The sequence below is a fragment of the Coturnix japonica genome, chromosome 14, assembly GCF_054131305.1.
Source record: "Coturnix japonica strain WE chromosome 14, WE-NBRP24, whole genome shotgun sequence".
Classification (NCBI taxonomy): domain Eukaryota; kingdom Metazoa; phylum Chordata; class Aves; order Galliformes; family Phasianidae; genus Coturnix; species Coturnix japonica.
Genome location: NC_140676.1, coordinates 9,144,635 through 9,169,698, shown reverse-complemented (window position 1 = coordinate 9,169,698; position 25,064 = coordinate 9,144,635). Strand labels below are relative to the sequence as shown.

Below are 25,064 nucleotides of genomic sequence, written 5' to 3'. Positions count from 1 at the left end.
TCAAAATGCAAACTAGGCTTTGCCAGTTCAGTAATCCATTCCAGATTGAATCCTCTCACCTTCCCTCATTTCTCTAATATGCGCTTCGCAAGATTTTGCAGCCAGACCACGAGCAGGACATTACTTCAGATTTCCTTTTTTGGGAATAATATCATAGACAGAAGTTCTAGCTACATATTCAGAATATTTGCTTTAAGACAAAATAAACCTAAAATAGCATGTAAGGAGAGCTCTGAGAGATGATTACAGAAATGTTTCCAGAGCTGCCAATCTACTTATCTTTTGGAGAAAAGCTTTCAGAATGAAATATGTCATAGTTAGAGATAACTTTTTATGTTGTGGTCATTAAAAAAAAAAAAAAAAAAAAAAAAAAAAGGATGCTGTTCAGGAAAAATCCAAAGAAATTGATGGTGTGCATCTCTCACTAGGGGCATCCTTAGCAAAAATGAAGTCCCTTAAATGAATAACCAGAAGGGAAGAAGTTAAGCCTCACCTTCTCAATAATAGTAGTCACTTGGTCTGTACAGCTCTGTACAGAAAGTTTCGGATCTCTATATTCTATCACCTTTGCTGTACATTAAGCCCAGTGGTAGCATCGCTCTGTGATGTGGACATTTTTCATTGTAAAACAACTAATTTCTCCTACAGTTTCCAACAGCTTTTAGAACAATAATAAAAATGACAATACTTTTTACAAGACTTGGGGCAAATGAAATTAGAGTTCTGGCCTTGTTTACATAGAAACTGTGAATACAGAATTAAGAGAAGTAGTGAGAAATACACTCGGACTGTTCACAACAGGAAAGGTACCTTGTTCCAGGGAGCACAAGATTATTTTACAAAGACTGACTGGAGACTCATCAGGTCCTTAACACTTCTGTGTTTGGAAGGAAGAGCTGAGGAGAAATCACCCTGGCATCATGTATTAATTCAGTCAGAACAAGAACAGGAAAGCAAAACTGAAAAGCATGACACAACTCAGACTTTACGTAATCTTACTGAGTTTGTACACCTAAAATATTGCAGGAAAAGCAGCTTTTATTTTTAAATTTGAATAATGGAATAATCCGGCTGTACCAGACAACAGAAATAGAATGAGATAGTACCATCCTTTGTGCTTTGAAAGAATGACTGCAGTTATAAAGGAAACAAGTGATTCTGACTTAAATGCCTGGGCAAATGTGTATGCATATGGATATATCCAAACACAGAATGGATTGAAGATTGACAGTTACCCATATGGTTTACTATAAAAGGACAGTGGATCTAAGCTCTGTACTATTAAAATGCCAAACTATTTAATAACAAACTGTTATTAAAAAAAAAGTGAATGTGTTGTCAGGGTTGTCAAATCTGTTAGAACAGATATTTGAGGAACATGCAAAAAAGAAAGAGTACATCCATGGAGGTTGTCTGTAATTCCCTTCTCAGCAAGGATCTTGTTTATTCAGATTTCCCTTGTATAATACAAAGTACATAAGCGTAATTGTGACAGCATCCAAAACTTAGGACTGGACTGCTTTTCATTACTGCTCTGTGTGACTTACATGTGTCACTAATAGCAGCATGATTTTAACATGGTGTGCTATGCAAAGGCATTTTGAGAGAAGAGTTGAAGAACTGTTAGCATCTGGTTATTAAAAAAAAAAAAAAAAAAAAAAAAAAAAAGAAAAAAAAAATTAAGAGAAAAGCTGAAGATACCAAAAATCAGGAATTTTTATCTCACTTATTTGGTTATGACTAACTGCACTGATGGATGCTTTGGGGCATGTGGTGTACAAGTGGTGAAAGATTAAGGGCAAGACATCAGAGGGGATGAGAAAAAACTTACTGAGCATCACACAGTCCATCTGCGTTGGCTATACAACAGATACTATCAAGTAACCGACTGGCCAACTTTAAGTCTGCTTCAGCAATTGGGTCATCTAAAAAGCAGTTCCAAATTAATTCACTAACGCACATTTAAGACTCCTGTGAATCGTCTTCAGATACATTGTCTCACTTAGAACACAGCCACACACGAGTGAGAGTTCATGTTTAAGCCTTCCTAAATACCATTTAATATGGGTTGTTTTATTTTGACACTTATGAAGTTATCTAATGTAAGGAATTTTGCTGACTATGAATCTAACAGTACATAGTTAGGCCTGTAATCTTCCTTATTTTCATCTCCTCTATTTAAAATGGATAAATAATTATAGCATACATTGGCATCTAACATCTTATTTGCTGGACCTCTTTAGGTGAGCATTAACATTTGTTATTACACATTATCGTCATCCTTTATCAGCTGTCTTTAATTCTTAGTGATATCTGTTACCTCCTTTGAGAAACCCGCTAAGCAACTTCTGAAAGTTCTACTTCTCAGCACACAGAAATCCCACAGTTTAAGTACCAATATTGTATGGTAATGGTCTGAGATCTATCAGATAACCAAAAACTCCGTAAAAGTAAATTACTAAACATTATTAGAGTTATTTGTGGCATTTTTGCAATAATCACTAATACTAGGGCTAGAGGCACAACAGTAGGAAAACAAGATACGAAGGATTCCAGTGGAATCAACCAAAAGGAGGCATGACTCCAATTATATAATATGCAATAGTTCCATTATATAGAAATCAGTAAATATCTACTTGATTTCTTGGTGTTTTCATCTAAAACATGTATAAAGTGATAAAACAGGAGACTGAGAGGAGAATATAAAGCAGAAAAGTTGATTATCTAAAAAGAAAGGGTAAAAAAAGACACAAGCTGAGGGGAAAAAAAAAAAAAAAAAAAAAAGATGTAAATTGAATTCCAAGTCAAAGTAAAAAAGATAAAATCCAGTTGCTGTATAGAAATCAAGTTCTTAGCATGGTAAGAGTTATCAGTGTAGAAAAGATTCCTCTGTCCTAAATAAGAAACACTGATCTATTAAGGCAGAAAAATACTAATGTGAAAAGAAATAATGCCTAGGAAAAAATAACATATAGGATAAACCACAGTAAGTAAAGATCCAGGTGAGTTGCCTTTAATTCTTGCTCAAGAAACACAAATAAAACAACTGTCAGAAAATAAGTGATAATCGTACATAAAGGAAAACAAAAAAATATCAGAATTTCAGAGAAAAAAAAAATGTATTGGTAAAAGGAACTAATCAGGAACTGCTTATACAATAGTGATTTTTAAGTATCACTTAAGATATTCCAGCTGAGCACTGCAATTTGCTCAGATTTTCAACCAACATATTATATTATAAAGCTAGGCATGGACTTTGAGGTTCCTTATCCAATTATCAGTATATTACCATCACCGCTTCAACTCTACAGAAATAAAAAGTGATTTCTTATCTGTATTTTCCCCACTTTTCAATTATTTTCAGTATTTATATACAAAATATAAAACCAGAAGGATAAGTGTGTATTTGGAACATCCATCAGTATGACACAAGTTTAGCATTATGAGTAGTTATATTTTGTAGTTATTCCTTAGTACAGCTCCATCTGTATATGTAATGTTGATAAGACAAAAAGATAGCCTCAAATGTAGAGTGCAATTAACTTTCATTCCAAAGTGCTGTATTTACAATACAGGCTTCCTGCTTCTCCCAGCAGATGTCACTGCAAGGCGGGTGCAGTGAAGGCACAGAGGTTGAAATAACTGTAAAAACGCAGCAACATGCCAAAGAGGTTCACTTGGCCACACTTCCTAGATCATTTAAATTTAGTGCTACTGCCTGCCTGATAGGAAAACACAAGACAAGATAATTATAGTTAACTACTGCAAAAGCTGGAAGTTCTTGCACAGAAGGAAAAAAAATCTGAAAATAAAACTATTTCCTTAATGAAGTGTACATTCTATATCTTAATATTCTACTACACACTACCCTCACTACTGTGAATTTTCTATTTGTCCTTTCTAGTTTTTAACAAGACCATTAAAAATAAAAAGAAAAAAAGTTAGAAGCAAAAATCTCATGCACTCTTCCAATTCTTGCAAAGCTGTGACTGTTACAACATACAAAACACCAGCTAAGTTATTGTCATGAAAAGGAAGTGAGAGACAGGAGCTCAAGACAAGTTAAGCTTTCTTGGTGAGGCACCCACATACATCTGAGGATAACGCTGCATCCTTTGTATTCTTGGCTCAAAAGAAGCAAACAGTGGCTCTGAGCTGATGCCTAACTACAGTTATCCTGTCAACTTTTATTCTCATGGATGACTTCCCTGACAGACTCCTTAGGCCTTAAAACATTTTCCTATTCCAATTTTGTTGCGCAAAGGATTTTATGCGTGCAAACCCATCACAGCATTTCATTTTCAATCCCCAAACTGATGCCACACATTACAGGGGGCAGAGGCAGGGGAAGCACAGAAATGTTCCCCCTGGAGCCAGCTGGCAAAAGAAGTGATGGGAGTTCCCAAACAACCACCTCCCTCCAGCATTTTCTCCAGTGCAGCAGGAGATAGTGACAATGACAGCTTTCACCATGCCTTTCCCTATTGCTAGAGCACCCTCTCTGGCTCTCTACTGCATGTTCTTGTTTATTACTGTTAACAAAGATTGGAGAATACTTCATTAAAGTGAAAGGTCTGCACATTGTCTGCTTGCTAAACATCATCATCTATATTATTGAGTAATACTTACTGGAAATTTAAATGACTTACTTGAAATATTATTCCAGCAGATTACTAAGGCTAAAAGAAAGGAAAAAATAATCAGACCAAGTACAAGAAAAAAGGTTTCCTTGCAAGGACAGTGAGAACAAATCTGACAGAAGAACACTTTACTACAACAGCTGATGTAAGTCAGGATATGGGTGAAGGGTGCTGCACTTCTCAAGCTGCACAACACTTCCCCTGTGGAGACATGTTTCCAGAAGTCAACTGTAGGTGGCTTTTTTTTTTTAATCCTGCCTTCTAATTTCCATGTTAAGTTAATTTTTCTGAAATATGACTTCAGAAAGGTCTGTTTTAAATTAGTCTCAGATAATGCAATGCACCACAGAGGCAAAAGTATGTAAATTACTCTGAAGTGTGTAATTTTATGTAGCACAGATACATTTTCCAGTAAAAAGTTGAGAGACACAGGAGAATCTGAACCTGGAAGACTCTGCACCTACTCAGCCCCAAACCTGAGTTGTAGTAAGAACAGACACCCTCTGGGTAGGTGTTCATACAACGTTTGTACCATTTAGCTAATTACTCTCCTTCTCCCTGTTCAGTCACTTCCTTCCATTAACCACATAATTAATAAAGCAGATCCTCAGCTCCTTTTGAAAAGCCAATACATGGAAACACTTCCATCACTTCATCTCCCTGTTAATAACTCTCAAAAAGAGTTTCTTCTTTGGAAGGCAGTATCATTTTGGACCAAGAAAAAATTTAACCATCCAATAGAGGACAATACATTTAGAGGAACAGAAAAATAAAACCTTGACTGCTAGCTGTGTTCACAAACATCAAGTATTCTACCTAGACATTCAAACCTCAAAGTCTAGAGCAAACTTTATACCAGAGCATGTACTTAAAACAGTGCATTTAGTCTGAAAAAACACTTTGATCAGCAGACAACAATTTGAGAACTAAACACAGCCACTTACACAGGGACTTCACAATCCTCATGCAAATATGAATGGTTATGTACTACTATGTGCAATGCAGACGTTGTTCCTGGATTGGCTGTCAGGGTTCTGCCCAGCTCTCACTGAAGTCAGAGAGATTTCTCACACAAATTCTCTAAGGCTTTATCACCAACTGAGCTGCTATTTCTACTGTCCAAAAAAAAGTTGTAACTAGGCAGTGGAGCAAATAGAATGCCAAAGATTTTGTCCTTACATCTCAACTTCCTGCTGGGTTTGGTAAAGTTGGTATAAACCTTGAACTGAATCAGACGGTCTGATTGTTTTCTTAAGGGAAAATATGAATAACATAACCTCCAGCAGCTTTGAAAGACTAAAAAAGCTTCAAAAGTGAAGAATCAAGTGGATAAAACACACTTTACATGTGAGGGGAAAAGTGTTTCTACAGAGATCTTCCCATTCAGAAAAGATTGGAAAGAAGTGAAACTATGTTTTTGACTGTTGTTTCAATAGCGGGATCTACTTAGATCACCCAAACTAAAAGAACTGACCTTCAGGTTCTTTCAACCATCACTTTCAGTACTCTGGATCTATGGGACAGCATTGTCACTTGTCTCAGAAGTATGAACTCCTGAGTCACAATTTATGCAAGTTAATACACTTTAAGGATACTTTCTAGACATTTTCACTAAAACAGCTTCACAGTAAGTGTACTGAGCTACACATCTGCTCCACTGGATTACAAAACCGGACTCTGAACTATAGTGCAGTTAAAAGCTAAATGTAACTTGCAAGCTATTTGTCTGGAAAGTTCTGGTTCTGGAGGACTCCCCGCAGAAGAGGCTTCCTTTGAGATAAATTGAGATGCCATACAGTTTTTCTTTCTTTGAAGTGCACAAACTTTGCCAAGAACTTCCTGAATTAAAGAACCTGTCTTATTCAAACAAACACAGCAAGATGGCAATGATTACAAGCTGGTATTAATGTGTCAATAATTTTAATATTGATGTACCAACAACTTTGTTAGTACTACTTTTAAGACTACATCTTTATGCAATAAGAACTGTATGTTTTAACCAATTTATTTCAGAGATCAGTATATTCTTATTTTGCTGTCACATACAAGGACATGTGAAGTCAAATTGGGATCTGCTGTGGCTGGATGCAGCTCCACCAAGCCCAGCAGGTAAATTTCCCTAACATTGCTTTAGAGACCATAGTTCAGCACAATGGTAACAAACAGCTGCCTACCACTAACAAGAGTCTATTTGACAAGTGACTTTATTACTTTTTTAATCACAAACTTTAATCTTTCACAAACTTTAAGTACTACATTCAATTACAGTTGAAGCGACTCTCAACAGGAACCTCCTTTGGGAACGATTCTGGAAATAAAACAGTGCCTTCAGGCTAGCAAAGTTCAAGACATTTTTCAAGTTGCCAGAGCAATTTGAGTGATGTAGCAGATTACCCATCAGCTAATGTGGTTAGCTTGATAGATGGGAAAAAAGAAAAAAGAAGAAAAAAAAAAAAAAAGAAAAAAAAAATCAGTGTCCATTTTCTTGTCTGCTTTTGTTTACTTTGGTATGACAACAAAAATACAAGATGTATATATTTCACTGTTGGTGACTGGTAAAGTAGTCATCCCCAAATGAGTTTGGAAGAATATTCTTAGAATTCTGACTTTCCAATTCAAAGTAATTACTCATTACACAAATTAAACAGATGCTTTAAACTTTGAAGGGGAAGTATTTCTCTCGCAAACACTTCCAGCCTCCATAGCTCTTCAAAAGAGATTCTTACTTGAATACATTATTAAGAAGGGATCTCTAAATAACAAGGCAGGTATCTGAATCAAATAATTTCTTGCATAGGTTTAGTTAGCTAACTCCCTGAAGCACTTTTAAAGCACCACATAAGATCTCAAAGCAGACCCAGCAGAATGTTACGCAGTCCCTTCAGTGAAAAGGTTAATTAAGATCATAGTCAGATTATGGCATCTGCATTACTGCAATAAGTTTATTACTTATTATTATTTGTTATTACACAGGATGAAGTCAGGATTCAGAAAAAGTTAAAGAACAATATTTTCTACTGGAAAAAAAAAAAAATCCTCACCACAATTATTTCTAAAAATAAGGTATGTCCACAATACTTGCAAAAGAACAGAGGTCACCTGAATCTGAAAGCTGATGTAAATGAGGCAATCGCATTATTGATCACTTACAGTAATCAAAACCTTTAAATTATTAGAGCAGATAATAGCAGGAGAATCACCTCACCTGACTGGCTGGACATACTGGGTTTAACAATCTCCAAAATGTGGCTTGCCCTCTTGCCTGCCAGGAGGCAGTCAGCTCATACCAGACTTGTCAGCCAAGACGTCCTGCTTCTGTGCAGCTAGGCTCATGTATACTGGTGACATTTGTTAGGTGTTTGAAAAATACAGCTGTCATTCTCAAAAATTATAAAGGAGGAAAAGCGGGCTGTAGCAAGCAACAGATGCTTTCATCAGAACAGCAAAACATTTGTGACAGTACTACAGTCTGAGAAGCAAAACATGCCCAGTTTTCATCAAGAGACTGACAATTTAAACCAGCTTTTAGATGTGAGTGTATACACATGACTTATGTTACCTACTTCATCATTTTCCCTGCAATGCCCTGCCCTAGCAAAGCAACAAAAACAGTAACAAAATTTCACAAAATGTTCTCTGAAATATCAGCCAACGAGATACGTTGGACATCCCCAGAGTTCTACACTAAACAGTAGGAAAGTTGTAAAACATCATTTTCAATTTTCCATTTAATAACTTGTTGTTTAGATAAATCCCGGCCAGAGATTCAGTCCCTTGGAGCCCATACAAAGGATTTTTAGAACAATAAAAACCAAACAAAGTTAACTATTGAGACCGCTGGTTTATTTTTCAATAGAAGGAATTCTGTTACACAAGAAAGTGATGTTATAACTTCATTAGAGCACTCAAATCCCAGTTTTGAACACCCGAAGTTGAATTTCTCAAGTGATCTTTCCTTTGGAAGAAGCTAAAACTAGAAGTGTTGTTTTCAGTTGGTTTGGCCTTAGATTCAAAATAATCTCTGATGCTTGGACAGTAATAGATCTCTGTCAGATGGAATACCTGAAAAATCACTGTGATAATGAACCAGTAAACACAGCTTATTAGTTGAGTCAGGAGGATTATTTCAGTAACTGCAATACTCATTGTTCTGAACTTTAACAACTGAACTTTATAACAGGACAGGAATAATACCCATGTGAAACAATAGGGAAACAACCTGCACACGTATTACACTAATTTCATTAACAGGAACAGATGACATTCAAATTATTGCTACTTGGTATCTGAATTTAAATTAAAGAAAAACTAAACTAGCAACACATCAAGGAGAATTCCATTACTTACCTGCCCACAGAGCTTAATGAAAGTTCTAAAAGCACAAGCAGAAACAAAGCCAAAGATGGTGCAGTGTGAGCAGTAACACATCCACATACCACTCTTGTCCTGTCCACTGGGCTTCACATCCATAAGTGTAGCAACACGACTTAGTCTTTGAATTTGGACGGCCCTTCAACACTGACTTCTTTAAAGAAAAAAGTCTCACTTCCATAGTCAGGCCTAGCATAAGCTAAGGAAGTAACCCACTGAAATTTCCTGCTATGACCTTCTTTTATTACTATTCATATGAGCACTTGGGATGCATTACTTAACTGCTGGCACTTAAAAGTCAGTATGTTTTAAAAGAGCATTTAATTCTCTGAGAATGTTCTGTGCAGTAACATGAAGACATGGAACTCTTCTGGCCATGTCGCAACCATTCCCACTTCCCCTGTAAATCATAATCATCTCACTTCAGTAAGCTCAGTAATCAAAGGTTGGGGTGGTAATTAGCAGGAAACAGCAAGAAGTGAAAACAAGGCACCTTGAAACAGAAAGGCAAGAACACAGACAAGTGACAATTCATACAAGCCCAAAATAATTTATCTAATTTTAAGCAATGATGACAAGGGAAAAAATGTTGATATTTGGGCATGATTGTGTTCCAAGATCTTTGTTTTAGGAAAGAAGAATGCTGAAGGCATAAGACTCCTCCCAAAGGCAGAAGGAAAAACTAATACCGCTAAAAGACAACCGCTCCTACCAGCAGATGGACTGTCTCTCCAAGGATTTCAGAAGCTTCTCTTGAGCTTAAGTATAAACTGAGAATAAACATGAAGAAAATATGTAGCAGTTCTGATATTTCATACTCCAATAAAATCTGTAGAAGCGTTCATACCCCTTCCCATAAGAAACACAGGTTTCTGTCCAAAAGACTACTAGGTTTCTCTTCAGACTGTCTTTCCTATTCTATACTACACTTCATAAAAACTTTGTTCCAGATTTCTGACCTTTCTTTGCTGTCTTGGTCCCTTTCTACTTAGGCTGCTATTTGTTCTTCTTAAGGAACACAGATGACTTCTATTAATACTGTAGTATACTTGATGCCTGAAAGACAATTGGTACAGCAGAAAAACCAAATACATTGTACTTAGTTCACAACACAATAGGCTAACAGAAATCAAGATTCACCACTGTATGTGGTATATCTGTATCAAATTACTGGTAATAAACTGAAGTCAGATTTGTCAACATAACTGGCATTCCTTCGGTAGTGTCAAGCCCTCAGATTCCTAGGGAAGTTGAAGGTGCTTGTCCATCTCCCACAGTTAGGCTACTTGCGTTTGTTTTTATGTTTGTTTTCTATTTCTGTCTAAACAGTATGCTTCATTCTCTTCCTGCAGTGAGCATGTATCCTTATGGAAGTGAGGCTACAGTGCCAGCTTTATAAATTTTCATTTCCAACCTTCTCAACAAAAGGCTACTGAGAGTTGGGAATTAACAAAACTATCTCTAATCAAGTATATTGAGTATGATTAGTATAATGGATATAAATATATATAAAACTAAATCCTACTATTACCTCTCCTAGAGTTCTCATCCTCTTTACAAGAGAAAACAAGGAAAGCATGTGAAGGAATTTGCTTAATCTCATGCAGTTTAGAACTATTCTAACATTTTAATATGTTTTCATGTGAATCACCAAAACAAGAATGAGGGAAGTAAGTTATAACTAACTGAATTTCCAAGCAGTGACAGAATAGTTTTCCCAGCAGTACATTTCTGTGATACAATGATCATTAAACTGAACAAGCTACATAAGCATTTTCAGCCAGCCTATTGTTTTATAAAAGAAACCAGCTTATCCAGTTCACTGCAAATACATAACAGCAATAAAGTTAACTGCCTACCATCCACTTATTTAAACATAAGGCAGCATTTGTTTACTCCATGCATAATATACTCATGTGAAAGATCTTATTTTTTTTTCCTTTAAGGCATTGATGCATCAGGTTAATCTTCAGAGAAGCAGGCCTGACAACCTCCATAATCAACAAGCAAAGCTCTCTGAAAATGTACTAAGTAATAGAATATAGTGTCATTCTTCTGCATCAGAACTTCAGATGCTGGAATACATTTTTAAAGGCACTTCAGAGATTAGGAGCTAGAAATTAAGTTGTCCTATGGCATTTAGAAGCAATTATTTTAATACCGTTAAACAGATGTTCTAACCTTGCTAAAGTTTATTACATTCTCTGATAATTCAAAGAGAAGTAGAAATAAATCTGTAGAATTCCACATGTAATCAGAGTCCAAAAGTAAAGAACAACATTTATAGAAGAGCAAGTCCTATGGTAAAGTTGCAGAAGTTGTAGTGGCTGTAAGTATAAAGTGCTTCAGCAGAATAAGCTATCCAAATCCCATCTAGGGTTTATTTAAAATAATAATCAATGTGCAACTTCTGATTACATGCTCTGCCTTCACACGGTGCCCTAGTCTGCAAGTACAGCATGTGATTCCTCATTTCCAATGGCCTCACAATAGCTGTCTGACAGTAGTCAGAGATTTTCCACACCCTTCTTTGAAAAATATAGGGCCCAACATCACATGGCTTGCACGTCCAGAATTCCTGCTAACTGCAAAGGGAATCTCTTCCATATAAAGATACAAGACTGGATTCTCAATGGAAAATTAAGTAAACACATTGAGGGTGGCCCTCCCATAAAACCATGCAGACATGAAAGAGATCATTCCCATCCTTCTTTAGGAATATCTTTACAATTTATCCATGAAGTTTTATTATAATGGAACATGGTGTTTTAAATGTGCAATATCTGGCATAGGTACAATATGGCATTTACATTTTGCCAGAGAAGCTCCATGAAGTATGAAAGCAAACAATAAGGGAACACTCCTCCCCATAAATTAGCAGCAAGAAACTGAACATTAAAAAAAAAAAACAAAACAGGGAAATGAAGATGGAAATGATCTGAACACTCACTGTTCTGGATTTTCAGTGTGATATTTGAAACACAGCAAAGACAATGATGGGCAGCATTCGATTTCTCCAATTGCTGATGACTGCTCCCTTGGATCTGTTGGATCTGCAATTAGAAACGAGTCATTCTTGAAGATCAGCTGCCATCTAGTGAATGTCGTGAAAATCGTGTTGGGTTTGTTTTGCTTTTGGTCTTCTTGTTGATTTTGGGGAGTGACTGACAGTTTAAACTAGATTTTTGGTGGTAGATCTGTTTGTCAGGAGTGAATTTAGGGTGTGTAAAAGTTCTGGGAGCACTGGCTACTCAAAGGTACACATTCCAATCCAGGGCAGCCATTCAGCAATGCTTCCCATAAAAATTCTTAAATAAGGTTTTCATCCTACCAGAACAAAACAAAACAAGGCGATTTTTCACACTTTCAAAAAGCTGTATTAATGATTTTGGGGCTCTGCTTCCTTATAACGAGTTCCTATGAAGTATTTAGAACTAGCTGAGCTAACAACATTCAGATTGCCTCTTTTTGTTCGTACTGGTTACTGTTCTGTACTGGCTCACACAGGGCCATGGTAAAGGACACCGTCAGAAGGATTTCCTTATGCTTTTCTGCAGGAGCCTTCGGAACAAACCTTGACAGCCCTGTCCTGCAGGGCATCCCTCCCTGCCCCGTGTGATCACAGTGTGTGGGGTCTCAATTGGAGTCTGTGCGTATTACTTTACTCACAATTAAGCTACTCGCTGGACTGAAATCACGCACACTGCAGATTTCACAGACGATGATGCTTTTCTCTCTCATCCCAGCAGGTTCGTACGCTACTGTGAAGGTAACGCCGGGCAGGGCTCTCGGGAAGGAGGCGGCTGCCAAGTGCTCCGTGGAGGCGGGGATGTGTGAGGGGAGGCGGGGAGGTGCGAGGGTTGGTTGTGGATGCCCCGTCCTTGGAGGTGCTCAAGGCCAGGTTGGATGGGGCCCTGGGCAACCTGACCTAGTACAGGTGTGTGTTTGGTGGCCCTGCCAGGCAGGGGGCTGGAACTCCATGATCCTTGAGGTCCCTTCCAACCCGGCTCATTCTGTGACTCTGTGTGGGGGGAGGCGGGGCCGCGGCTGCGCCCTTCGTGGCGGTTGTTGGCGCGTGCTCGTGCCGCCATGGATCCCGTGTCCCTCAGGCTGCTCCCTCCGGACCCGAGGGATGAGGGCACGCAGCGGTGCCGGCTGGGCCCCGCCGCCCTCTCGTCCCTCGGGGTCGTGCTGGGCGCTCCGCTGCGGATCTCGCTGCCATCCGGGTGCTGTCTGTGCACCGCGTGGCCGCGGCCGGACCTGGCGGACGGGTACGTGCAGGCGGACCCGGCCTGTAGCACCGGGCTGACATTGGCAGCGCTGCGCGGGCTGTCGCTGAGTTTAGGCTGCTTCCAGCCTCTATCCGCCCGCCGCCTGCGGGGAGCTGCGGTGCGTGTGGTGCTGCGGGGCGGGGCAGCCAGGCGGGATGCGGGGCTGCAGGAGGCGGTGCGGGACCTGCTGAGCAACCTCTACGTCTCCCCTCACTACGTTGTTACCGTCGGCCCTAATGTCCGCACTCCCGTGGTGCACATAGAGATCCTGTCTGTAGAGCCCGCGACCGAGGAGGCCGGGCTGATAACCCCGCAGACAAATGTAACGATTAAAGAGGTGATGGCGTTAGAACGGTACAGGCTCTTAACGGAAGAGACAGCAAAAATTCCTGTGGCGGGGCTGGACGATGTGAGGGAGTCTCTGATAGAAATGGTGGACCTGCCGTTCCGCTTCCCAAGGACGTTTAACAAGTTGGGGCTTCCCGTCCCCAATGGGGTGCTGCTGGTGGGCCCTCCAGGCGTGGGGAAAACGCTGCTGGTGAAGGCGGTGGCGAGAGAGGTGGGTGCGGATCTGCTGTGCATCAGCGGCCCAGCGCTGTGCGGCTCCAGGCCGGGAGAAAGCGAAGAGAATTTGCGACGTGTCTTTGAGAAGGGCAGGGAGATGTCCTGGGAAGGGCCCACGCTTCTATTTATTGATGAGATCGACGCTTTGTGCCCAAAACGAGGGAGTTCCAACAGCGCTCCTGAGGATCGCCTTGTGGCTCAGCTGCTAACGCTGCTGGATGGTGTCGGTCCTAAGGACAGGATGGTCGTTGTGGCAGCGACAAACAGGCCTGACGCCTTGGATCCTGCACTGAGAAGACCAGGCAGGTTTGACAGAGAAGTAAGCAGACATTGCTATCCATGCTCAGTCCTCTTTTCTTCCTGTTTAAGGGAGGTGTCATGGGGCTGGTTAGTAAAGACAAGCCCGCAGTTCACATAGTCAGCCTGGAGGATGCTTTTGCTTTTGGCTTGTGTTTTACATAACGTGTTCAATTAAATAAACCTGTTATCTAATTCAGCCTTTGAGAACAATGAAATAATAACCTTATTGCTAAGTCAGATGTTTCTATTACCTTAAAACAGGATTTAATGGACAGTAACTCATAGTGTCTTATGAACAACTGATTATACAACTATTCACTTGGAAAGTAGGCATAAATTAAAGATGCTTTAAATATCTGTAATCTATTATTAAGTTTCTCCTAAATTCTTTGGTTGTAATGTAAGTATGTATAAATCCTTAGTAGTTGGTTTAAAGTGGAGACAAATTTGCGTGGACAGGTTGACAAAATGACAGGAATATGGTGAAGTAACTATTGAAAATTTCATCTTCTTTGGATCAGGTTATTATTGGGACCCCGACGCTTACGCAGAGGAGATCCATCCTGCAGATGCTCACCTGTAGCATGCCCATTTCTGCAGACATTGATTTGGTTAAACTGGCAGAGATGACAACTGGGTACGTTGGAGCTGACCTTACAGCGCTCTGCAGAGAAGCTGCCATGCAGGCTGTGTTCCACAGCTCCTTGGTATGGTTGTAAATCAAGAGGAAAGTCGTGGTTATTATCTAACACCCTTTCTCCATTAGCACTTAGTTTTACTTGAAAATCTGAACAAGATGAGGAATTCAGAAGTTAAAGTGTTATAAATGTAATTGAAAATAGTGAAATAATTTGAGCCTGGTATCCTGGGAAGACAGAGATGGGCAAACGAAAATAATCAACAAGTAGGTGGGCTGTTTGCCACGAGAACTGCAGGCTCCTTGGTAAAGCATATCACAATACTTCTGTTATTGCATCTGTCATTTAAGATTGGAACTTGCAGTCTGCTTGAGGGTTATGAATGTTGGACCTTTTTGATTATTTAAAAGAATATGGGAATTCGTGTATAGTAACCCTGAATTAGCATCTGTTTAACTTAGTTGGAGCTGTGATTTAGGGAGAAAAGTAATTTTCTGTCGAACACACAAGTCTGATAAAATTGTTCTTTCCTTATAAGATCTTGCCACAAAGAGTGTATATTCTGTCTTGTTACATCTTTGTGTATACACTGTTGGAGCTTGTTAGGGTAGGAAGTTTAGTGATTATGGCTGTCTTTGGCCTTTTGTGAAGTGTTTTGTGTAGTAATAAAGCTTTATAAATTATGATGTGAAAATGTGGCTAATACACTGTGTTTTCCTTCAGGATTCAGCTGAAGTGCTGATTAACATGTCAGATTTCCAAGAAGCTTTTAAAAAAATTCAGCCATCCTCTTTTCGAAGTGCAATTGGACTCAAAGAGTGTAAACCCGTCACTTGGGAGCAGATTGGTGGTCTTGAAGATGTGAAGTTGAAGTTAAAACAGGTAAGGTGTAAATGCGTTTAGGTCAAGAGAGTTTCTGCTGACCTGTTCTCCAAACTGTTCTGTGTTATGTTGCAGAAGTGCTTTATCATGCAAATTTCATAGTTCTAGATTTTATTTGGAGTATTACTTTCAATTACATTAAATGACAAGCACTATAATAATTTAGCATCTCAAGATAGGAGCAGCAAGCATAACACAATGAAATAATTATTCTGCTTCCCAGTACCTGGTAAACCCTGCAGCAGTCCATTTCTGAATGTATAGCCAGAGGTGGCTCTTGCATATCATTCAACAATTGCCTTTTATTCTGTTTGAGACAGAGAGGGAAGCTCCAGAAGGGTGGCTTTGTGTTTTTTCTACCAAGGAAGACCAAATTAGCATTCTGCGTTGCTTTCAAATTAATATATGCACTAAAGAGTTGGAGTATTGTGCTCTGCTGTTTTGTTGGTTGTCTTTGATCTTCAGTTCTGTCACCGAGAATTTCATCCCTTGTTTATGTGTTGACAGAGTGTGGAGTGGCCCATGAAATTTCCTCAGGCATTTGTGAGGATGGGCCTGTCTCGTCCAAAGGGTGTTCTTCTCTACGGGCCATCGGGCTGTGCCAAAACCACGCTGGTGAAGGCTGTGGCCACAAGTTGTCACTGTTCCTTTCTCTCTGTAAGTGGTGCTGAACTGTTCTCACCTTATGTTGGAGATTCAGAGAAGATTTTATCTCAGGTACAGTTTCCAATTTGTATAAGGTGTAAAGATTCTTTTTGCTTGATTTTTTTTGTAAGACAGGTCTGCATTTTGCTCTTGAAAAAATGGTAGTTAAAACTCTTATTTGATTAGGATTGATTACTAACTTATGGTTTCCTGTATGTGTGGACAGGAAGTCTAGCCCTAACATGATGCCAGTTTTCAGCTTTGAAAATATTTCTACCCTCTTGTTTTCATTTCACTTCAGAATTTAATTCAGAGGCAGAATTTGCCTGTAGTGAATGGAAGCTGGAGAGGCTTCTTGGATGAATGTGTCTTTTTTGAGTGTGAATAAATTTAAGTCTTCATCCCTAAGTAAGACTATATGTAAACAGGTGGATTCACCTTATCTGAAAGAACGTGTACATTAACATTTCATTTTAAAAATCAGGTTTTCCGCCAAGCAAGAGCAAATTCTCCAGCAATAATATTCCTGGATGAAATTGATTCTATCCTGGGATCTCGATCGCACAGTAAAACTGGCCATGGTGTCTCAGAGCGGGTGCTGTCTGTTCTTCTCAATGAGTTGGATGGTGTTGGACTGAAAGTCACGGAAAGAAGAGGAAATAAACTACAGCTTGAGGGGAGATGTGAAGAACCAAGTGATGAGGAAAGACAGGTATTTATGTTCCTTTTTCTGTATGGTACATATGATTCGTATGAGAAGTGCAGCCCAGCTGTTCAAAAATAAGAAGGTGCTATTCTACTTTATCATCGTTTCTGATTTTTATATAATGCTGTTTGAATGCTGCTCACTGTTTTTATAGGTCTGTTCCTCAATGAAACTGAACAAATACCCACACAGGCTCATGAACAGAAATAGCTGGTGTACTTTTTGTATCACAAAAATCATCTTGCTTGACATAGATTATTCTTTTAGGCTGTGTCATTCTTGCTGTTATATAGGTTCATTTCTTCATCTCAAGAAAACAAAGTCCTGATACTGAAAGGAAAATAATTACATACAGAGATGCATTTTCTATTCTCCCTCCCCCTTTTGTCACTAATAGTTAACAAATGTCTTAACCTATCTCTGTTTTAACTGTGTTGCACTAATGCCTTCATACCATCTCTTTACTCAGCTGGAGTTTCAGGAGACTTTGAGCAGAGATATCATGGTAGTTGCTGCAACAAATAGACCAGATGTGTTGGATGATGCCTTGCTGCGCCCTGGAAGATTAGACAGAGTGATCTATATTCCACCTTCGGATCTAAAGGTGCTGTATGACAAATCCATACCTGGTGTTAAATGGAGAGAGAAAAACTGCCGACATGCAAAAAGAACAATCTAATAGTGTGTTTTAGAACTGAGACACAGCTCACTGGAGATGAGTTACCGAACTCAAGGTACCCCAAAAAGGGAATGATTACATTTGTAGTTTAAGTACCACAAAGATTTGAACTGATTATGTAGATACGCTACTCATAGAAAACAGACAACCTGGGGCAGTTCTCTATTCATAAAAACAAGCTGTAGGAAGTATCATGTGAAGTTGGCTGCCCTTTCTTCAAACCCTTATTGTTCCCTGTAAATATTCAGTGGTATAAATGCTTGTCCTGAGCTTCCCTCCCCACCCTAAAACGTAAGAGATGACCCAAGGCAGGCTGCGTATGGAATCATATATCTCAAATAGTCCATTTTTATGAAGTAATGAGTAACTATGAATACTAGATGTGAATATGAGTTAACCATAAAAGTAAATATGATCTCCATTAATAATACTTCATTTACTCTTTCACCAAGAACTTGCTAATTCTGTTTTTGTATTTTTCTGTGTTTTCCTTTGTTCTAACATGAAATTTAGAACTGTTTTGGAGTGGGAGTAATTGTTTGCTTTGCTTTTTCTCATTGATACGTGCCACCTCACAGGGAAGGCTTTCCATCCTGAAAGTCTGCACAGAGAAAATTCCATTAGATGCTGACGTGTCACTACAAGATCTAGCAGCACTAACAGACCTCTTCTCTGGGGCTGATATTGAAAATCTATGCAGGGAGGTAAGAAATATTTGTGGTTATCTGTGAAATAAAGTATAAAATGTGGCCTTTCAGTGGGAAAAAGAACTAATTTATATGTATTACTAAGCCATCTGCAGTACGGCTTATTCTGCATGTGGGGCATACACTGGTCTCATCACTCATAAATACCAGGAGTCCTACAGTGCTGTTGTCTGATTTTGTGTAACACAGTTCAGTTACTTCTGTGCAACTTAAAACCAGGAAGCACTTGTTAATATTCCCTTTCTTTTTTTAAGGCTGCTCTGCTGGCGTTGCAGGAGAACGGACTTGAAGTGACCGCTGTAAAACACGAACACTTTGTAAAATCACTGCAGACTGTGAAGCCATCTTTAAGCATGAAAGACTTGGAATTCTATGAAAACATGTATAGTCAGGAATTAACTTGTTGAATCCTAAAGGAATTATGTGGCCTGAGTGTTATTAAATGGATCATGGGACAGCTTTGCAGTCTCTCTTGTCTTCTGCTCTGTCACGCTGTATTTATTGCCATTTTCTATTTGTATGAAATACAGTAAAATTTCACTTTTGGAAAATCTGTGGTGTGAGTGATGAATGGAACTGTGGTTGCTGGGGTTGGGTCGCCAGAGGCTGAGGGGGTGATTGAGATACAGTGAGGCTGTTTGTCCTTACAGCTGTGGCTGAGGGTCAGCTCTGTCTGTCCCATAGACTTTCAGTTTCAGGCCGTAGGGCTGCACTGCCGCAGCCCTCTGTGTTTCGCCCGCCAGGGGCCGCCCGCACCATTGGAGCCGCGATGCCGGTGTGTGCGGGTTATGGGGTGCGGGCTGCGGGGCGTGTGGGCGGCACCGCCCGGCCCCATCGCGTATATAGGGGCGCAGAGCGCGCTGCCCGCACCGCGGAGCGCTGCCCGGCCTGTCCCATCCGCCAGGTAACGGGGTCCCGGCGGTGCTGAGGAGCGGGGCTCTAACGGGACCATCTGCTGCCGGTCCGCAGGCAGGATGAGCGCGAGCTTCTTCCAGCTGCTGAGAAAGAAGAAAGAAGTAAGTGTGCCCGGCGGCACCGCTCGGGGCAGCGCAGCGCGGGGACAGCGGGGCCCGGCAATGCAGCGGGTATCGCTTCTGCGCTCCTGCTGACCGCTCCGTGCGCTCACCTCTCCCCTCGTGTCTTTCAGCTCATCCCCCTGATCGGAGTCTTGTCCTGCGCTGCCGTTGGGGCTGCTGCTTTTTCAGTCTATTCCCTCGTCAGCAAATCCGATGTGATGTAAGCGAACGCTGCTGGGAGCTGCCCCGATCCCTGCGCTGCGGGAAGAGTCAAAAGTCCGAGCCAAAGTTCCAGAGCACCAGGAACGATAAAGTTACCTGCACGTTTTAAATGCTGCAGAAGTTGGTTCGTTTAGACTAAAGCGAATGTTTTCTCGGCTTTGAATAGGTTCTTTCTATGCTTTAGGCGTAGTTGGCTTTAGGTGTTCCCAGGAAGGGACACTGAGGGCTCAGGGATGCAGGCAGGTGCACCTGAACAGCATGTGATTGTGTGCCCTTCCTTTAAGTCAGTGCTGCCGGTGGCTCAGCCACACACTGCAGCCAAGCACTGTGCTCATACAGCTTGTGGGGAAATGGCTGTTTATTTCAAAGTGACAGAATCGGACACATTGAGCCACCAGGATTAAAATCCTGTTGTCATTTGAGCCTTTATTCACTTTTGATTATTAGATTTCTTGCCTTAGGATGGCACGTTATACTTGAACCAGGTTGGCTGTATTTGGTGCTCTGGAAGCCACAAGGAAAGGAAGTGTAATTGATTCCTATCCAACACTGAAAAGAGAAAATCCCAAAGCTGTATAGATGTGTTTCAGGTCACTGCTTACTTACAGGAATAGCTGTGCTGATCGTAGATTGCTCATACATTGCTCTTTGCTTTATCTTCTCTTAAAGCATTAACAAGAGTGGCAATCCTGAGCCATGGGAAACCATTGATCCTACCCGGCCTCAGAAGGTAATTAACACAAATAATAGTGCCAATGGTGTGTATTTCCAACACAAGGAATGCACTTAAATAACTGTAAGAACCAGGAAAATATTAATAAGAGGGGAAAAAAAGAAGCTGACACTTATTTAAAAGTGGAGCTAATGGTGTAATGAATCTCATTGCATTATTTAAAGAGGGGAATTTGGGTATTTCATTCCGGGCCTGCTTGGTGGTGTTGGCCCACAGCTGCTTCTTACCCCGTTCCATTGCTAACAGTGGAAATGCTGGTTACACTCACTTAGTTCCTGAATTACAGAATTGACTAAGGATGTTTTTTAGTACTGCAGCCATAAAGAAAAACATCTTAGTTCAGTGGAACACGTGGGGTGATGAGGAAAATGAGGTTATCTGGGGGTAATAGTTGAGTTCATTATTTGTTTCATACCAATGTGTTCTGTTCAACAAATTGTTGATATCATATCCCTTGTTACCTTTGATTACTTCTAATGGGCTAATGTAAAGCTATTGGATATCATTCACTGGTAAATTCATCTATGATATTGCAGGAGAGAAGACTAACATTTTATTGAGAGAGACCTGAACACCAGGGTTTTACTGACTTCTTTCATGTTTCTCTTTCAATTTCTTCCAGCTATTAACAATCCATCAGAAATGGAAACCCATAGAAGAGTTGGAAAGTGTCAAAAAGCTTACGAAGTGACGAGTTTCTGTTGCCCCTAATGGTACTCTATGAATCTAGTGGAATCACTTCTGCACAAACTTGACTACTGAAATCAGTGTGCGGAAATGCTTCTGCTACATTTCTAGGGTCTCCCTCCATTTTTTGGGCTCTGTTTGAGGAATTTCATGTTGCCTTAGAAGTTGGCACACAGCATCCACTTAGTCCAAAAAGTCTGTGTCAGAGCTCCTGATGTTGAACATTTGCTGCCAGATGTTGAACATCCAGGTTTTATTCAATATGGAAAAAGTTTTTGTGCTTTTTAAAATAGAATTTTGGAGTTTGTTTCATCAGAATTAATACTGTGGTTTTATCACAATAAAATCTGTTCAGCATTTTGCAACATTCTTTGTAAATTCCATAAATGGAGACTACCCATAAGTTCTTCTGAATTAGTACTCCTTATTTGCTCCCTCTTTATCCTATACCTTTATGTTGTATGTGCACTGTATACAGACCAAAGTGTCGTAGCCAGAAGATGTCTATGCATGGCAACATATGTTGCCAAAAATACACTTGCATTTATTTCCTGTATTAGAGGCAGTGACAATTTAAGTCAAAGTTAAGGTTCTGCTGCTGATACTAGAACTTATATCTGCACTGAGCTTAGGCTACCAAGGAGTCTAATAGGTGAGTTAAGGCTGCATTTAGGAACACAGGGTGAAAACATAACTTCAGCACAGCTAAAGAGGAATTAAAAATGAGAAAGTTTGGTCCATTTAAATATTGTTCCTGTTTAAACTTGTAAAAAGTTACTAGAATTGGAAAATTTACATTACCCAAAACTACATTAAGCATTAATTTCTTTATCTTCTGCTAGGTGGTTCACATGCAAAGTTAATTTTACTGCATAGCCAGCAGGAGCTTTTTAACATTTTAGATGAGGGACAAAGAGAAAATGAAAGAGATTAAAAGTAGGAATGACTCTTTAGAGAGATGCTTCCTCTTTAAACATCTGTTTTCTGATAGATTGGCTGGGGAAATGGTGCAACAGGCAGATCCTCACCAAGTAGGTGTCCCATTCTGTGCAGGATCACATGCATTACAAAGTTTCTTCTACTCTGGATGGTAAGGATACATGTTAGGGCTGAGAGGAGGAAGAAAACTGAAACAAATTAATTTGAAGAAGTCCCTCCTCAAGTGAGTAATACTGAACTTCCTGCTGGAGGTTACTCTGCTGCAGCACATACCTAACAAGTCAGCAGTGCGGCTTCAGGGGATTTATATTCTCTTGGGGGTGTATTTGATGCTGAGAAGAAAACATTACAATGTTGTTTATCACACTTGTGCTAAGTTGCAGCGTAAAAAATGAACAAGTAAGTATGACTCAGCAGCATTTAGGAGTGATAGGAATTACAGGACTTCAGAGCGCAAGCTTGGCTTTCATTTTAAGGAATGATGCTATGAGATAAATTGGGTGGTATGTAACCACAAAAACCCAGTTCTCTGGGAAATACAACTTCTATGCATTTAAACAGAAGTATTGTAAAGTACTTTCTGTAAGTTGGTGTGTATTTCCGTGTTTTGCTTGTCTGTATCAGTCCAAAAACATCCTGTGCTGTGCTCTGAGTTGATATATGAATTAAATGAGTTTGTCCTTCAGTAAATCTCTGGTATGGGCTCTGAATACCAGTGATGCTTCTGACCCAAGTATCTTCACCCACACTCTTTAGTACATTTCCAGCTTTCACATGAATTACAGAGTTTCATTATAATATTCACTGGCTTGTTAGATTTTTCAATTTTGTATTAACAACTATTTGAAATCATGGTGATTTATATGGTTGTGCTTTTCTAGCTGCAGCTGGCTGACAGTTGTTAAAGCCTGTTTGTAAATAGTCTTCTGAAAGAACAGAATGTTGCTTTCTGTAGTTTACATGCAAACTGAATAAATATTCCCCCTTAAAGTGTGAGTCCTTTTTAAATCCCTTATCTGTATTTCTCTTAATCTGTCCCAGCCTGTCACTGACATATCTACTTTTTTTCTGAGTTAATAAGAGAGTTATGGCCTGAGAAAGATAAAACTTATTTGCCAACCTCCTTTTAGCCTCTCCCCTTTCTCCAGCTTATCTGATGTACCAGTGAATATATATATATCCTCAAAGAAGCCATGATGTGGAACAGGCTGTGTGTCCCGGATGTCAGGACCATCATTTTGTGTATGAACTCAGTAAGTTCACAAGATCTTTAAGCAAAACTTCAAATTCTCTTAAATCGAAATCATTTTTGCTTTCAAAAAGGAAGGTGAAGCTTGTCAATAAAAAAACTAATAACTTTATATTCTTTTTGCTGTGCACTTTTATTTTAACTACAAGTCTTTGTTATAGTAGTACTTACTCAGTAGTACTGAGATTTGCAGGATACAAGAGCTGTGCTGAGTTCCTTGTTTGGTTTTCTTTGTGTGTCATAGCCCATGTCAGCATTTCTCTGCCTGATGCTCTATGGTTCTCTGCTGTATTTTACTACCCAGCTACTTCATTGGTGCATGTGTTTTCTGTAGTAAGTGGTAGAAACAGAGTGCAGTCAGTAAAGGAAATTGTTCATCCTCCAGTTGTCACCTGTCTCAGCACAGAGGGCTGTTGCCCCCAGGACTATCTGTAGAAAACAGAAGCAATGGGGATGATTTACTGACTCTGTGCAGTAGCTTTCAGATTTAACAAACATGGCCGCATTACTCAAAGCAGTTTTAATTCATTGTCCGAAGTCTTCAATGTATTGCACATCTCTATCACACAAGCAGCAGCATGAGACAACACCATCACATAAAAGCCTAACAGGAATGAAAATCAAAAAGCATTACTGAGGAAATGGACAGAGGGTGTTGCAATTGTGCTCAGAAGCTGTTTACCTTCAGGTGCTGATTTGAATAGAGAGCAGGTAGATTATTTGCTGAAAGCATTTTCCCCTCATAAACCAGCCATCGCTACCAAATAAACTCTTCAGAGGAAGCTCAATGTGAATAGGCACCAATAGGCCTCACCCGGTTCAAAGATCAGACACCTCTGCAGGGCACTTCATGGAGGCTGTATGAGCCCTACCCATGATGTACCTTGGCCTAAGGATCAAAGGATTTTAGTTTAATAATCTGTTATTTTCAGATAATGTTATCATATAATCATAAAATGGATTGGTTTGGAAAGGACTTCAAGACTGCACAGCCCTGGTTTCTGCTGTGGGCTGTGTCCCCCAGCTCAGCTGCCCAGGGCCCACCCAGCCTGGCCTTGGGCACCTCCAGGGATGGCACCCACAGCTCTGGCAGCCCATGCCCGGACCTCACTGCCCTCTCAGTGAAAACTTTCCCCAACAGATTTAGCTAACTCTAAATCGTGTGCTGTGGGCAGGTTGCACGGTCTCTCTCTTTGCCCTTTGCTCCATGTGTGGCAGAGCTCTGTGCTGCTGGAGCTACATCCTGTAACACGAGATGTGTTGCAGTGACCCCTGCCTTATGTGCCTTGTGTGCGCTGCGTTCCTCGTGCTTCCATGTGAGTGGCCGTGCTGCATGGCAGCCGTGTTGCACAGCAGCTGGTGATGGCCTGGCCTGGCTGAAGGCATCAGCCCGCTTCTTAGAAAGCTTTTTGTGTGGATGGGTTGGACTTTGCAGTGTAAGGTTTTAAGGTAAACCAGGCATCTTTGTGACACTCAGAAATTGTTTGTGCTGGCCTGTTACAGCTCAGATAAATATGTTTCCAGCCTTATGAGCTGTCAAGCAGCAGAAAAAGCCTCTTCCACTTCAAAGGTTTAATCCTGGCTGTAGCACAACCTGGTTATACCTGTGTTCTGCCCCTCACACGCTCCTCTTTTCCTCTCTCCTTTCTTCTCGCTGCATCCCTTTACTGAAGGGAAACCTACTGAAACCTCCTGAAACAAACACATCAGAGCACCTTGGTCTGACTTATTTACATTGCTAGTACTGTTTACTCATACACCAAAATCTGACTGATCTCACTGTTTCCTGACAAGAAAATGGTGAAGTAATTTGCT

At 40.2% G+C, this 25,064-nt stretch overlaps 3 protein-coding genes across 5 annotated transcripts in view; 2 read left to right on the top strand and 1 right to left on the bottom strand.

The window, feature by feature from the left end:
- LOC107318738 (uncharacterized) overlaps positions 1 to 12,897 on the bottom strand; it is a 60,465-nt gene extending 47,568 nt beyond the window's left edge. Inside the window, exons 1-2 of the mRNA XM_085515480.1 lie at positions 12,681 to 12,897; positions 11,962 to 12,064 (exon numbers count right to left, since the gene is read on the bottom strand). Of these exons, the coding sequence (XP_085371606.1) occupies positions 11,962 to 12,064; positions 12,681 to 12,752 (175 nt within the window). The 5' untranslated portion in view covers positions 12,753 to 12,897. The remainder of the gene's footprint in view (positions 1 to 11,961; positions 12,065 to 12,680) is intronic.
- Positions 12,898 to 13,062: 165 nt separating this feature from the next.
- On the top strand, positions 13,063 to 18,954 carry AFG2B (AAA ATPase AFG2B). Of its 3 annotated transcripts, none has more exons than XR_014934341.1 (8): positions 13,063 to 14,165; positions 14,668 to 14,783; positions 15,508 to 15,666; positions 16,174 to 16,383; positions 16,796 to 17,023; positions 17,487 to 17,621; positions 18,275 to 18,400; positions 18,658 to 18,954. XR_014934341.1 is itself a non-coding variant. In XM_015872919.3 (8 exons), the coding sequence occupies exons 1-8, from the start codon at positions 13,101 to 13,103 to the stop codon at positions 18,808 to 18,810; spliced, it is 2,262 nt and encodes a 753-aa protein (XP_015728405.2). In that variant the 5' UTR covers positions 13,063 to 13,100; the 3' UTR covers positions 18,811 to 18,954. The 3 variants fall into 3 exon arrangements, 1 of the variants encoding a protein (XP_015728405.2); XM_015872919.3 differs by having other exon boundaries at positions 14,668 to 14,853; XR_014934340.1 differs by lacking the exon at positions 18,658 to 18,954 and having other exon boundaries at positions 14,668 to 14,853; positions 17,487 to 17,751.
- A 317-nt stretch (positions 18,955 to 19,271) lies between these two features.
- COXFA4L3 (cytochrome c oxidase associated subunit FA4L3) lies at positions 19,272 to 22,993 on the top strand. Its single transcript, XM_015872933.3, has 4 exons — positions 19,272 to 19,419; positions 19,551 to 19,639; positions 20,311 to 20,371; positions 20,997 to 22,993. Exons 1-4 carry the CDS (start codon positions 19,378 to 19,380, stop codon positions 21,063 to 21,065), a joined length of 261 nt encoding a protein of 86 aa, XP_015728419.1. The 5' UTR covers positions 19,272 to 19,377; the 3' UTR covers positions 21,066 to 22,993.
- The last annotated feature ends 2,071 nt before the right edge of the window (positions 22,994 to 25,064 follow it).